Source organism: Amphibalanus amphitrite, unplaced genomic scaffold (genome assembly GCF_019059575.1).
Source record: "Amphibalanus amphitrite isolate SeventyFive unplaced genomic scaffold, NRLGWU_Aamphi_draft 000578F_arrow, whole genome shotgun sequence".
NCBI lineage: Eukaryota > Metazoa > Arthropoda > Thecostraca > Balanomorpha > Balanidae > Amphibalanus > Amphibalanus amphitrite.
Window position 1 is genome coordinate 55698 of NW_024882072.1, and position 13457 is coordinate 69154.

At 49.0% G+C, this 13457-nt stretch overlaps 1 protein-coding gene across 1 annotated transcript; it reads right to left on the reverse strand.

Moving 5' to 3' along the window:
- Positions 1-2266: 2266 nt before the first annotated feature.
- LOC122394195 (muscarinic acetylcholine receptor M2-like) lies at positions 2267-13220 on the reverse strand. Its single transcript, XM_043390916.1, has 5 exons — positions 12874-13220; positions 3580-3775; positions 3009-3140; positions 2642-2794; positions 2267-2443 (listed from the first exon to the last, which is right to left on the reverse strand). The coding sequence occupies exons 1-5, from the start codon at positions 13218-13220 to the stop codon at positions 2267-2269; spliced, it is 1005 nt and encodes a 334-aa protein (XP_043246851.1).
- Between the last annotated feature and the right edge of the window lie 237 nt (positions 13221-13457).

A 13457-nucleotide genomic window follows, 5' to 3' on the forward strand; every position in this document is an offset into this window, starting at 1 on the left:
AGTGACGTCATGTTCGCCATTTTCGCCCCAAAAACGGCAAAATTTCAAACGCCGCTAACATCTTTATTTTTAAAGGAATCAAGACGTAACAAAAAAGGTTATACGTGATTCTACTTTGTCTATCAAATGGCTATCTCGGTTTTTTGAAAATGTTGGATTTTGGCCAAAATTTTTCCAAAAAACTGACTTTTTTGGGAAAATATTTATAAAATCCAAAATTTTGAGTTTATCGAAAAAACCGGAATATATGTCAAAGAAGTGGTCTATGTGCACCTACATACCAATTTTTAGAAGAATCGGTTCAAAAATGTGGGAGTTATTCAAATTGTTATGACGTCACGACACACAACATGCACAATGCGTACAATGCGTACAACATGCACAATGCGCATTTAAGTGCAAATGCATTTGGTGGTATACCTACACGAGTATGTAAACAGTAAATCCCCAACTGCACCAGAGACGAATTAACAGGAATTGATGGATAAATAAGATTTAAAAACAAAACCGGGGTATAGCACATTTTGCAGGTAAACGTAATTCACACACACTGAAGATCATTTCTCACTGAACGGTCTACATACGCACAGATGCTCGCAAGCTATGGAATCCGTCTATGCATCGATATGTTTGAGTACTTGCGACTGTACTCTTAACCACGCTTGCCTGCTTATCACAAATTTACAAAGTCTGTCCTTACCTGGGTTCTTCCTTCCAAATGACGGTTGTAACCGCCACCTGATATAATAACTATGCCACTCACTAATAACACACTTCCTAGTTATTGGCTTTGTACTGTTTCCCTAAGGAAGTAGTTTCCCTACGTGTGCTAGCAACGCAGACACTGTTTTTACTGTGTAGCCAGAAACTTCACACTTGGCGAGACACAGTTAGACTTTTGACAAGGCATTTTAATGACCGAACTTAATTTTTAGTTACAAAAAATGCTCAAGGCCATTATCGAACTGCAGCAGACAGCCGACAGTGCAGGCATGGATGAGACAATAGGCTAACCATACCTTTTTAATATTCACATTTCACGGGTAGGCTACGTTGCTGCAAAACATTCTTATTTGTAATAACTAGTCTCCATTTCCTAGAAAATTCATCAATATTAAAAAAATCATTGGCCATCTACGGCCTACGCTAAATTAGAAGAAGCGATCCGTGTTGAGCTCTAATTGCATCCTGCTAATTTCCAGCACTACCGCGCCATTTCTCAGTACGGCAGTTTTTTTGCCACCGCTGTCCCGCACCGCCCAGCAGCCTGCCCACCTAGCCTCAATTGATCGGGGCGTCATTTCCGCTGAGCGCAGCCCAACGAGCCGTTTACATGAGGCGATGGCGGTCGATAGGGCCGCAGCTCGGCCCGGCCGGCTCAGCTTCGATAAAATATCCTGATTCCTTACAAAGGCTGAGTGCTTCATGCTTGTACACCAGAATAACGCCGAACTGATCATCTAAATCAAGATGCATTTAACATTTTGAAGAGTCTCGCAAGAAGAGAATAGTGACCAAAATATGTGCTATTCAAATTAATCTGAAATGGCTCTCGTAATCATTACTTTCCGATCATTTTCTGAATAATCATGTTATGCCAAATATACTTGTCAGCTGCCATATCGTCTTAAAACTACATAGATACCATCCTTATAAATCAAACGGTTAAAATTGATAATGTTACTGTTTTGATCAACATTTAAACCGACAGATATTACTACGCAGTATGACTGCGCCGTATTTTTTACATAAATATGTAGTATCGAAGGTAATTAGTCTACCCTGAAATTCTACCCATTATAGTTACACCACAGCAAAACCTACGTAGACGAACTATGCGCTATTGTTTTATGGAATGTAGTGTGAAATGATCCTGATCATTATGGTATCTTCCATATAAGCTGAGCTCTGCCTTTACTTCGCAGTGCTTTTGTCTATATTAAATTAGTCTAGACTCAAGTCCTGCTTTCTTGTTTGATCGGCTAGCCACAGGTTCCTGGTAGGCCCACGTGAGCTCCTCCTATAGTCAACTTGCTCCAAAGCCATCAGTTAGCTTGCATTCGCTCGCAATGCAGCAATATCACCTGAGTTCAGATCATCTATTGGTTTGTATTGCTTAGTTCTACAAGCAATGGCTGTGGCTTCATGACTGATTTTCATCCCATCGGACATTTTAAGTTTTTTACCCTCGGCCGACCTCTGATTAGCTCCGATATGTTTCCCTTATAGCAAAACCATGCAAAACTTAGCTCTCAGCTTTATCAGCTCAGCTAGAGGGCGGTTCGCGACAGGTGATGATATAGAATATTTTGATGTAGGCCGCCCGGAACTCGGCGCTGCTGATGCCGTAGAGGATGGGGTTGACGGCCGAGTTGATGTAGGCCATCCAGTAGGAGAACTCGACGAACCAGCCCGGGAAGAAGTCCGGGTACCAAGCGCTGATCTGCAAACAAGAGGACATCGGGGGCCCGAATGTCAACCTCAGTAAATTGTCTGCAGAAGCTTCCATTTTCAATTTAAGCTAGCGCCTACCTCATCGATTCAAGGCGTTAAGAAATGCCGCAAGGGTTAAGCCAAACAATACATCAAAATTAGACACCACAAACAGCAAGTAAAGAGCACAAAAAGCTGGGGCTCTTACCACAAACAGTAGGTAGAAGGGCACCCAGCAGACGGCAAATACACCAATAATAGAGAGCAGGGTCATGACGGCCTTCTGCTCGCGTTTCCTCCGCTGCTCCTCCTTGTCATCCGCCACTACCACCGCCTTCTTCTCGTCAACCTCGCCGTCCACCTGCGATCAAAAAGGGTTGGTGAAAAACACAGAGTCTGTCATAGGTCTACAAGGCATTAATTACGTCTTGTACTGTTCTAATTAAAATCGTTACAGACAGAAAACATTAAACAATGAAAATTAAACAGCCAAAGCTATGTAAACCTGTAATAACTATTACCCTTTGAACAGAGGAAAGTGGAGTGATAAAGAGCACCCAAAGATAATTGCTTACCGTTGCGACTTGCACCTTTTTGCTGTCTCGGATTTTCCGTGCTCGTTTTCTCATCACGTACAGAATGCGACTGTATGCTCCAATCATCGTCAGAAACGGCATGTAGTATCCGAGGAAGCCGACATAGATCACCTGGAAACCACCAAAGGTTGACAAGTCAACATACAGGGCATACTTGCTCTGATCAGGTAGGTGGCAGTTTGGTGAGGTAGGCACCGGTTCCTCAGAGGACCTGTGCTAACCAGGTCCCGGTTCCTAAGTCCATTCGTCCCACTTCCGTTCTCACCAGGTCTCGGCTCCTCAGGCCCCGTTCTCGGTCCCTCAGGCATAATCTAGGTTTTCACTAGGTAGTGATGAAAGCGATTCCTCAGATACTACCAGTTTCGTCCTTTACCTATACCTGGTTAGAGGTTCCTCAGCCCCGTGCTGACCAGGTAGGCTAGAGGTTCCTCAGCAGTCAGCACTCGGCGGGTCCCAGGTCCGCTCTCACCACGCAGCGGCTCCTCATAGAGTCCCAGTTCCGTCCTTACCAAGCCTCGGTTCCTCCGCGGTCCCTTTGCCCCGTGCTCACCAGATATCGGTTCCTCAGCGGGTCCCAGTAGCAGTCCCCCGGAGCGTAGTCGTTGGCCACTCTGTCGTAGATGAAGGCCGGCAGCCAGATGGCGTTCACCACGCACCAGGTGACGCACAGCAGCGCCAGACACTTTTTCGGGCTGTACGTGTTTCGGTAGTGAGTGGACCACGTCACCGACCAGAAGCGATCGATACTGCCGGGAACACCGAGTGATCGGGGATGATCAGCGTCAATTACTAGAACTGAAAACAAGGAGCGTGAGTGTCTTTACCAGGCGCAGAAACTGGGAAAAACAATTTAAATGTTCAACCCTCATCGGACCTATTGGTTTTCTACATACGCGCGGCCGAGCGGGAGGGGGGTGGGAGAGTTGGTACCGTTTTGGCCCTGATGGAGTTAGGTTAGAGCGTCGCAAAAAAACGGACGTGTGCGCTGTTACAAGAAGCAGCGAGTGGTACCCGATTTCAAGGTCTCAGGTCAACCGGTAATCTCTGAGGTCAGGTCTAGTGACCCAAGGCACGGGTTCAGTTTTTCATATATAATTTCGCAAAAACAAAACGGTCGCAGAGCCGCAATTTTGGCATCATCGTGTTCGCTTCACGCAGGCGCATCGAATGGTGTGCTTTTGGTTCGGGTGAGGTCAACTTGAGGTGTTGACCTTGGGTTAAGGTCAGGTCAGCGTCCTCCAGGTCACGAAGCTGGTCAAAGGAGGTCATGTTGCATATCATTCGATTCGGCATGTGTTCCTGAGTTCATTGGTGGCTTTCCCGACTCGCTAGCTTAATTTGATCGGAGGTTATTGACGAAAAACTTTTATGACCCAGGTGACATCATAAATGAGGTCAGCAAGGTCAGCAGTGCAAAAGTGGAGCATCGGACCTTGCAAATAGTGCAAGAAATCACGATTTCGTGTGCTTGAGATAGTTTGAGATCGTCCCGGGACCCGGCGTTAAAATAGCAGTTTTCATTTTTCCCCATTGACTTAACCCTCGCCGGCCGAGGGGGGGGGGGGGGGGGGCGGGTGCCGCCCCCCCCATAGGGTTTTTTCGCGATAGCTCCGAACACGCTGGCGATAGAGAGCTGAAACTTGGCATACCTGACCTTTGATCCAAGCCGGATCTTTTGACACCAACCGCATTTTTGGGTCAGGTCAGGTCACTGACCTATGACGTCATAAGTGAACCTCTGCACGGTCTTCAGATGTCACAACTTCGCAACGCCCTCACTGCCAGAGGAGATATCACAGGGAAATGAAACTTGCAGGATCTAGTATCCATTATGAGTCCCACAACTTGTATATCTCGGATTTTTCCTAAAGGTCATATGAGGTCAGGTCATTTTCGTGACCTCACCATTATAAGTCAATGGGGAAAAATTCAAACTGCTATTCTGACGCCGGGAACGATCTCCAACTATCTCAAGCACACAGAATCGTGATTTGATGCACTCCTTGCAAGGTTAGATGCGTCACTTTTGCAATGTTGACCTTGCGTGACGTCATTTATGACGTCATCAAGGTCATATTAGTTTTCCGTCAATAACTCTTGATCAAATTGAGCTAGCGAGTCGGGAAAGCCACCAATGGACTCAGGAAGACCTGCCGAATCGAATGATATGCGACATGACCCCTTTCGACCAACTTCGTGACCTGGGGGTGCTGACCTGACCTTGACCTGAGGTCAACACCCCAAATTGACCTGACCCGGACAAAAAGTATATCATTCGACGCGCCTGAGCGAGACGAACACGATGCTGCCAAAATCGGCGCTCTGCGGCCGTTTTTTGCGAAGTTATTCACCAAAAACTGAACCGTACCTTGGGGCACTTGACCTGACCTCAGAGGTCACCGGTTGACCTAGGACCTTAAAATCGGGTACCAATCTCTGCGTCTCGTAACGGCGCACACGCTCGTTTTTTTCGCGACGCGCTAGCTCCACCAGGGGCGAAACGGCGAGGGGGGGGTCGTACCCGCCCCCCCCCCTCGGCCGGCGCGTATGTAGAAAACCAATAGGTCCGGCGAGGGTTAAAATGGTGAGGTCACGTGACCGACCTAATCTCATGTGACCTTTAGAAAAAACCGAGATAATTAAGTCGTGAGACCTCTAGAGGATACTATATCATTATCATGTAAGTTTCATCTCCCCTTGAAAGTTCCTCTGGCATTGAGGGCGTTGGAAAGTTGCGATATCTGAGGACCGTGCAGAGGTTCACTTATGACGTCATAGGTCAGTGACCTGACCTGACCTGAAAATGCAGTTAGTGTCACAAGATGCGGCTTGAATCAAAGGTCAGGTATGCCAAATTTCAGCTTTATATCGCCTTCGTGTTCGGAGCTATCGCGAAAAATCTCTATGGGGGGGGGGGGGCACCCGGTACCCTCGGTCGGCGAGGGTTAACCCTCGCCGGACCTATTGGTTTTCTACATAGGGGAGAGTGGGGCAAAGCGGCCACCCGGGGCAAAGCGGCCATCCATGGTTTTAACCCTCCACAGCTGGCGTCAGTTCCAATTTATGATTTCCAATTATACTTCTCTTTGCGGTCGTTCAAATGAGCCAGACCGGGGTTTCAGGCCCATCGCCATTGTTCTGTGAAACACGGAAAAGCATTTCTTGCCAGATTACCAATTATGTTTACAATTTTTAAATGTTATTTTATTCCATAACCGTTTGGAATTTTTATAAGCGTTTTTGTCCATGCATTGCGTGATTATCGTACATGCCTTCTACCAATTTTAATGCTTTTTACCCCACTAATAGCTAAGCTGGAATATTTTTGTCTCGGACGGTATGCGCGGGGCAAAGCGGCCGGGGCAAAGTGGCCAGCCCCCAATTGGCCATAAGTTGTTTCCATCTGGATAAAAACATTATTTATATTCAAATGTGTCGTCATGCATTCATCTTAGCCACTTTTCGGTTACATGAGTTACCAAATTATGCAATTAAATGTTTTTCCAAGAAAATTCTTTCTTTGTTTAGCAATAGGTGGGAAGATAACAAAGTAAACATCCATCTTCCCTTAAACCTTGTCACCATCAAATACCCTAGTCGTGCATGAGGCAACTATTCTGTTTCTCATATCGGGACTTGAGAAGTCGCCAGTGGCCGCTTTGCCTCAGGGATGGGGCAAAGTGGCCAATATGCTATAGGTTTAAAGTTTTGTCAATATCTCCCATATGTGAACGCCTTTGGAAATGAAACGCAGTTGGAATAAAAGACAATTTAATAGGGATCACATTGGTATAGAAAGAATCTTTCCAAGCTTAAAAATCAAGCGTCGGCATCGTTAGAAACGTTAGGGTGGCCGCTTTGCCCCACTCTCCCCTACGCGCCGGCCGAGGGGGGGGGGGGGGGCGGGGGTAGGTATAGCGGCCCCCTCGCCGTTTCGCTCCTGGTAGAGCTAGCGCGTCGCGGAAAAAAAGGTCGTGTGCGCCGTAACGGCGCACACGACGTTACATTGGAACCCGATTTTAAGGTCCTAGGTCAACCGGTGACCTCTGAGATCAGGTCAAGTGCCCCAAGGTACGATTCCGTTTTTGGTGAATGACTTTGCAAAAAACGGCCGCAGAACCGCGATTTTGGCAGCATCGTGTTTGCCTTGCTCAATGCTCAGGCGCGTCGAGATATACCTACCTACTTTTTGTTTGGGCGAGGTGAACTTAGGGTATTGTCCTCGAGTCACGGTCAGGTCAGCGCCCCCCAAGGGCGCACACAAGGGGGGGGGCACACGGGCCCGTGCCCCCCCCATTCGAGTTGGGGGGCCCAACTCGAAGGAAGGGGCCCATTTGAGGCGGCCGAAGGCCGCCTCAAATGGGCCTCTAACTAATCCTTAGACCACCGAAGACCGTGTACAACGGGCCCTCAAATGGTCTTAAAGGGCCCTCAGATGGTCTCAAAAGGCACTCAGATGGCCTCGAAGGGCCCTCAGTTAGCGTCATAGGGCCCTCATCTGGTGTCAAAGGGCCCTTAGATGGTGTCAAAGGGCCCTCAGATGGTGTCAAAGGGCCCTCAGATGGCCTTAAGGAGCCCTCAGATGACCTCAAAGGACTCTCAGATGGCCTTAAAGGGCCCTCAGATAGCCTCAAAGGGCCCTCAGCTAACGTCAAGCCGACGTCAGAAGGCCTTAAAGGGTGTCAAAGGTCCCTGAGCTGGCGTCAGAGGGCCATGCCCTTGCGTCAAATGGCTCTCCGAAGGCTCTAAAGGGTCCTTAGCTGGTGACAGAGGGCCCCCAGCTGGCGCCAAATGGCCATCAGAAGGCCTCAAACGGTCCTCAGTTGGCGTCAAGCGGCCCTCAAAAAGCCTTAAGGGGCCCTTAGAAGACCTCAAGGGGCCCTCAGAAGGCCTTAAAGAGCGTCAAAGGGCCTTGAGCTAGCGTCAGAGGCCCCCCAGCTAATGTCAGAGGGCCCTGAGCTAGCGTCAAACTTCAAGTGCCCTTAGCTGGTGTCAGAGGGCCCCAGTTGGTGTCAGAGGGTCATCCATTGGCGTCTAATGGCCATCAGAAGGCCCAAAAACGATCCTCAGCTGGCGTCCAACGGTCCTCAGCTGACGTCAAGAGACCCTCAAAAGGCCTCAAAGTCCCCTCGACTGCTTAAAGGGCATTTAGAAGGCCTCAATGGGAACTCAAGAGACGTTAAACGGCCCTCAAAAGGCTTGAAAGGGCCCTCTGCTGATGGCAAAGGGCTCGCACCTGAGTCAATAAGAGCCTTGTCAAAAAACGGACCTGAGAAACCTTGCCGGCCCTGGTTATCTGCGGGCCTCCTACACTTACCTCAAGTGGCCCCCGTTTACTGAGGAGTGAGGGGCCCTGGTTATTGATGGGGTCCCTGGCTACTTAAGGGGCGCCTGGTTACCAGAGGGGCCCATGGTCACCTGGTGGGCCCCTGATCAATTGAAAACCCCTGGTCATCTGAAACGCCCCTGATTACCTAAAGGGTCCCATCACTTGGATTCAGTGACATAGCAAGGGAGCGAGGGGGTACGTGCCCGTTCTCGGGTTTAGGGTTCCTTCGAAACCGAGGAGCCCTGCGGCGCCAGTTGGTAGCAGAGGGTTCGCGCTGGCCGCACTTCAACTCGGAAGGACACCACAGGGCTTGTGGGGGACGTTATTGGCTCCTATGTAGCCACAATTATCTTCATAAAGGCCCAATGCCGGTTTCTGAGAGACCTCGCCGGCCGCTCAGGGCGGCAGGGCCCTAAGTAGTAACGGCCAACGAGGGATTGGCTGCTATGGCTCCACATCCGTCTGTGATAGACACACGGTCCACACCAGTGTTTCTAAAGGCACCCACAACGGCAACTGCAAGGCCCCTCGCCCCACCTCCAAGGGACCCCCACCAGCGCAACTTAAGGGCCTACACCGACGCCTCTGAGGGCCGCGTACCAGTGACTCTGAGGGCCTCTTACCGGCCTCTGAGTGTCCTTGCCAGCCTATGACGGGCCACTTTCCACTTGCACGCCATTTTGCAGGGCCACACACATGCCAATGATGGCCCCACCAGTGTCTCTAAGCCCTAAGACCCCGCAACGGCGCCTGTGAGGACCCAACACCAGCGCATCTGACGGCCTTTCACTGGCACCTCTGAACGCGCCACACACCGGTGACTCTGAGGAGCTCGCTCGCTCGCTTCGCTCGCTCGTAAAATACCATGTAAATTAGGCATTAGTGTACATTAGGCACACTCCTCGGGCATAAATGATACTTTTGCTTGCCAATTTTCCACATTTTCTCATGCAAAGACCGTTTTAAAGAGACCCGTCTGCCAGTGAGACTGGACCAACCGTGCCTCCCTCCTCCCATCGAAAGGTCCTGGCCAGGACCTTTCGCGTACATCCTTGCCTGAGCTGACCCCCGGCGCCCGGGTGACTCGCGGGCCCGGGGTCAGGTGACCAGCAGGTGACCCCCTCTTGGGCGAAATTCTGGGTACGTGTCCGACATGCATCGTACATAGTCCTGTTGATTTGATTCATTGGTTAAGCATTAAATATAAGTTATAAGCTGGATCTCTAGTCTGTGATCCCACATCGTATCAGATATAATGACATTTCATGTCGATGTGCCTAAAAAAATATGCGAATATACGTGAAAAAGGAGTGCTGCTCCCGCTCCTTCACATCCGGGCCAAACAGTGACCGGCCCCTGCTTCTAGCCACCCGGGGCCGGTCGGCCGGCCGGCAGTCAGTCGCTGCCCGGGGCTGATTTCTGAGGGACCTGCAAAAATGTTTATTAACCCGGCCGGGCCCGGGGGGTAATCCCAACCACCGCAGCCCGGGGGGGGGGGCGTTTTTCGCCCCCCTGTCTAACTCCGTAAATAAGGGAGCTACGCAAATAAAAGCGATACCAAACAAAAGGTCCTTACGAGACGATTCTAGGGCACCTAAAATTTTTGACCTCAGGTCAATTTTCAAGGTCAGAGGTCAAGGTCAAAGGCAAAAACCGGCACATGTGTAGTGATCTCAAGGTAAGCCTTCTAGAGGACGGCAGGATGCATCAAACCGGCAAAATTGGGTGTCAAACGAAAGAAGAGAATCTGAGGATTCCGAAAATGTGCTCATAATCAAAGTTCAAGGTCAAGGTCACGCCCAAAATTGACCTCAAACTTTGCACTTTTTCGTACATCTTGCGTGCTAACTTCCAAAATGTTTTGAAATGTTTTGAGGCTTATCAGTTCCCTATTTGTGGTTCATCTTACGATACAAGGCTGCTCAAAGGTCAAGGTCACAGAAGAGTATCCTTGCTAGAGGCTATTTCACTGATTCAAGTTAGTAATAATAAATAAGACAATTTTGCCATAAGGAAGCTCTAAATGAAAGCTTAGAGGAAAATAGATGCCAGATTCGTGATCAGCGGGTACAAATTCATTATGAACGACCTTTCATGTGTCAAGGTCAACCAAAGGTCATTCGAGGTCACATGAGGTCAACATAAAATTTGACCTTTTCCAAACAAAATATATATCATTCGACGCGGCTTGACAAGGCGAATGCGATGGTACCACTGCCGTAGCTCTAGGACCATTTTTGTCGAAGTTATTTGCGAAAAACTAAAACCACATTTCGGGGTCGTTGACCTGACCTCGGACCTCAGGTCACCGAAACTATTTTTCTATTTTTCTCTAGGTCAAACGCTACACAACCGTTTTCGTAATTTGTCTTTATCTCTAAAACTCTATTTTTAGCAGCTATTTGAAGTTCGCGTCTGTGACGCCGAAGTTTGCCGTGCAGGGGTTTAGAAAAATCGACCTTGTGACGTCATCAAGGGGGCTAGGTCCAAATTTTTTACTACAGAAGATGTCAAATGGATGGGAGAAAAGGTACTGAAAGTTTCGCCTTCCTATCCCTCATCGTTCGGGAGCTATCGCAAATATTCGCCAGGGGGGGCGAAAAACGCCCCCCCCGGGCCCGCGAGGGTTAATGACATGCTTTACGTAATAAATTAGATGATTAGGTATATCTGTACCAGCTCTGAGTCGCATTTGAGAAAAAAACAGCCTAGCGTAAAAATATATATGTTTTGAAAATTAAGCTGGTACCGAAATAATTGTTTTACCATGCATTGACAAACCAATAATTGCTCAAGCTTCAAACCAACCGAAATATAGCCCCGTTGGCCGTATTTTTTTGGGGGGGGGGCCTTTCGGCGTGGGGGCCCAGTTCGAAGGTCGTGCCCCCCCATTCAAAAATCCTGTGTGCGCGCCTGGCGCCCCCAGGTCACGAGATTGGTCGAAGGAGGTCATGTCGCACACCATTCGATTCGGCAGGTCTTCTTGAGTCCATTGGTGGCTTTCTCGACTCGCTAGCTCAATTTGATCGCGAGTTATTGACAGAAAAACTAATAGGTATGACCCTAATGACGTCAAGCAAGGTCAACATTGCTAAAGTAACTCATCGAACCTTGCAAGGAGTGCATGAAATCACGATTCTGTGTGCTTGAGATAGTTGGAGATCGTTCCCGGCGCCAGAATAACAGTTTCCATTTTTCCCCATTGACTTATAGGTAATGGTGAGGTCACAAAAATGGCCTGACCCCATATTAAGGAAAAATCTGAGATATACAAGTTGTGAGACTCAATGGATACTAGCTCCTGAAATTTTCATATTCCTGTGAAAGCGCTCCTCTGGCAGTGAGAGCGTTGCAAATTTGCGACATCTGAAGACCGTGCAGACTGCAGAGGTTCAGTTATGACGTCATTGGTCAGGGACATGACCCGACCCGAAAATGCTGTTGAAGTCAAAAGATCCGCTTTGAAGCAAAGGTCAGGTATGCCAAGTTTTTGCTCTCTATCGCCGGCGTGTTCGGAGTTATCGTGAAAAAACCCTAGGGGGGGGGGGCGGCACCCGCCCTCCCCCCCTCGGCCGGCGAGGATAAAGGCGTTGACCTCGGGTCAAGGTCAGGTCAGCGCCGCTCAGGTGACAGGTCATGAAGCTGGTCGAAGGAGGTCCATAATGTAGGTATATCATTCAATTGGGCAGGTCTTCCCGAGTTCGCTGGTGACTTTCCCGACTTGCTTGCTCAAATTGGTCGAGAGTTACTGACGAAAAACTGCTATGACCTTAGTGACGTCACACAAAGTCAACGATGCAAAAGTGAAGCTTTGGACACTGCGAGGAGTACATGAAAGCACGATTCCGTGTAGGTACTTGAGGTAGGTTTGGAATTTAGATCATTTCCGGCGCCAAGAAAGCAGTTCCTTTCCATATTTCCCCGTTGATTCACAATTCTGAGGTCACGTGACCGACCTGACTGATCTCATGTGACCTTTGGAAAAAAATCCGATATACTTATAAGAGTTGTGCGACCTCTATAAAAGGATACTAGGTCCTGTAAGTCCCATCTCCCTGTGCTTCTCTGACACTGAAGACATTGTGAAGTTGCCACATTTATGGACCACTATGAGAGGTTCACTATGACGACGTCATGGGTCAGTGACCTGACCTGAAAATAAGGTTGGTGTCACAAGATCCGGCTTGAATCAAAAGTTAGATATTCCGAGTTTCAGCTCTCTAACGTCGGCGTGTTCGGAGCTATCGCGAAAAAAAAAACTCTGGGGGTGTGGGGGTGCGGCAACGAGGATTAAAACACCGAAAGGTTCGACGAAGGTTCATATGATGGTGATGGTGAACGAAGTAATGATAAGATGGAGGTCGACGACCTCGCTAGATATCAATTTAAAGCAATGGCCAATGAAATACTTCGGCGCTATCCGCCTTTAACCTTATGGGTAAGGTAAGGGTGAGTATACCTACTTCTAGATTGTTTATCAGCTTTGATTTGCTCCGCTAGCGTTCAAGCGCTCACCTAATAGTCATCAGGGTGAACACCGACTCGAAGGTCATGGTGTAGTCGCTCCAGACCCAGTAGCCGCAGATGAAGTTGTTGAACGGGAAGTAGCCGAACAAGTTGTAGATGGCGAACAGTGACATCACCGACATGCCCACGTTCATATCGGTGATGGCCAGGTTGACGATGTAGTAGTTGAAGGGCGTCTGCAGCTTCTTCTCCACCTTGACCGACATCACCACCAGCAGGTTGCCGAAGATGGTCTCCAACATGATGAGCAGCTGGAAGACGAACAGCATCACCTTGGATGTGGACCAGGCGATGCCGCCGGCGCCCAGCGGCTCGGCGTCCGTTGTGTTGTTCATCTCTCGGCGACTCTGCTCGTGGTCTGTGTGGTGAGACCGCTGCGCGCGTGTGTAGTAAGACAACTCCCCGCTGGTGTGGCCTGAGTCGATTGAGAAGAATTTTCGAAAGGACAGCGGAGGATATGGAAAGGGACGGTGCTGATGAGGCGCAGCACCTAGCACAAGCGCGATCCAGGTTGGACCGGTGGCAAAAGTCCCGTCCGCCGGCGAACCACCACTGGTCTCAGGACGGGGAGT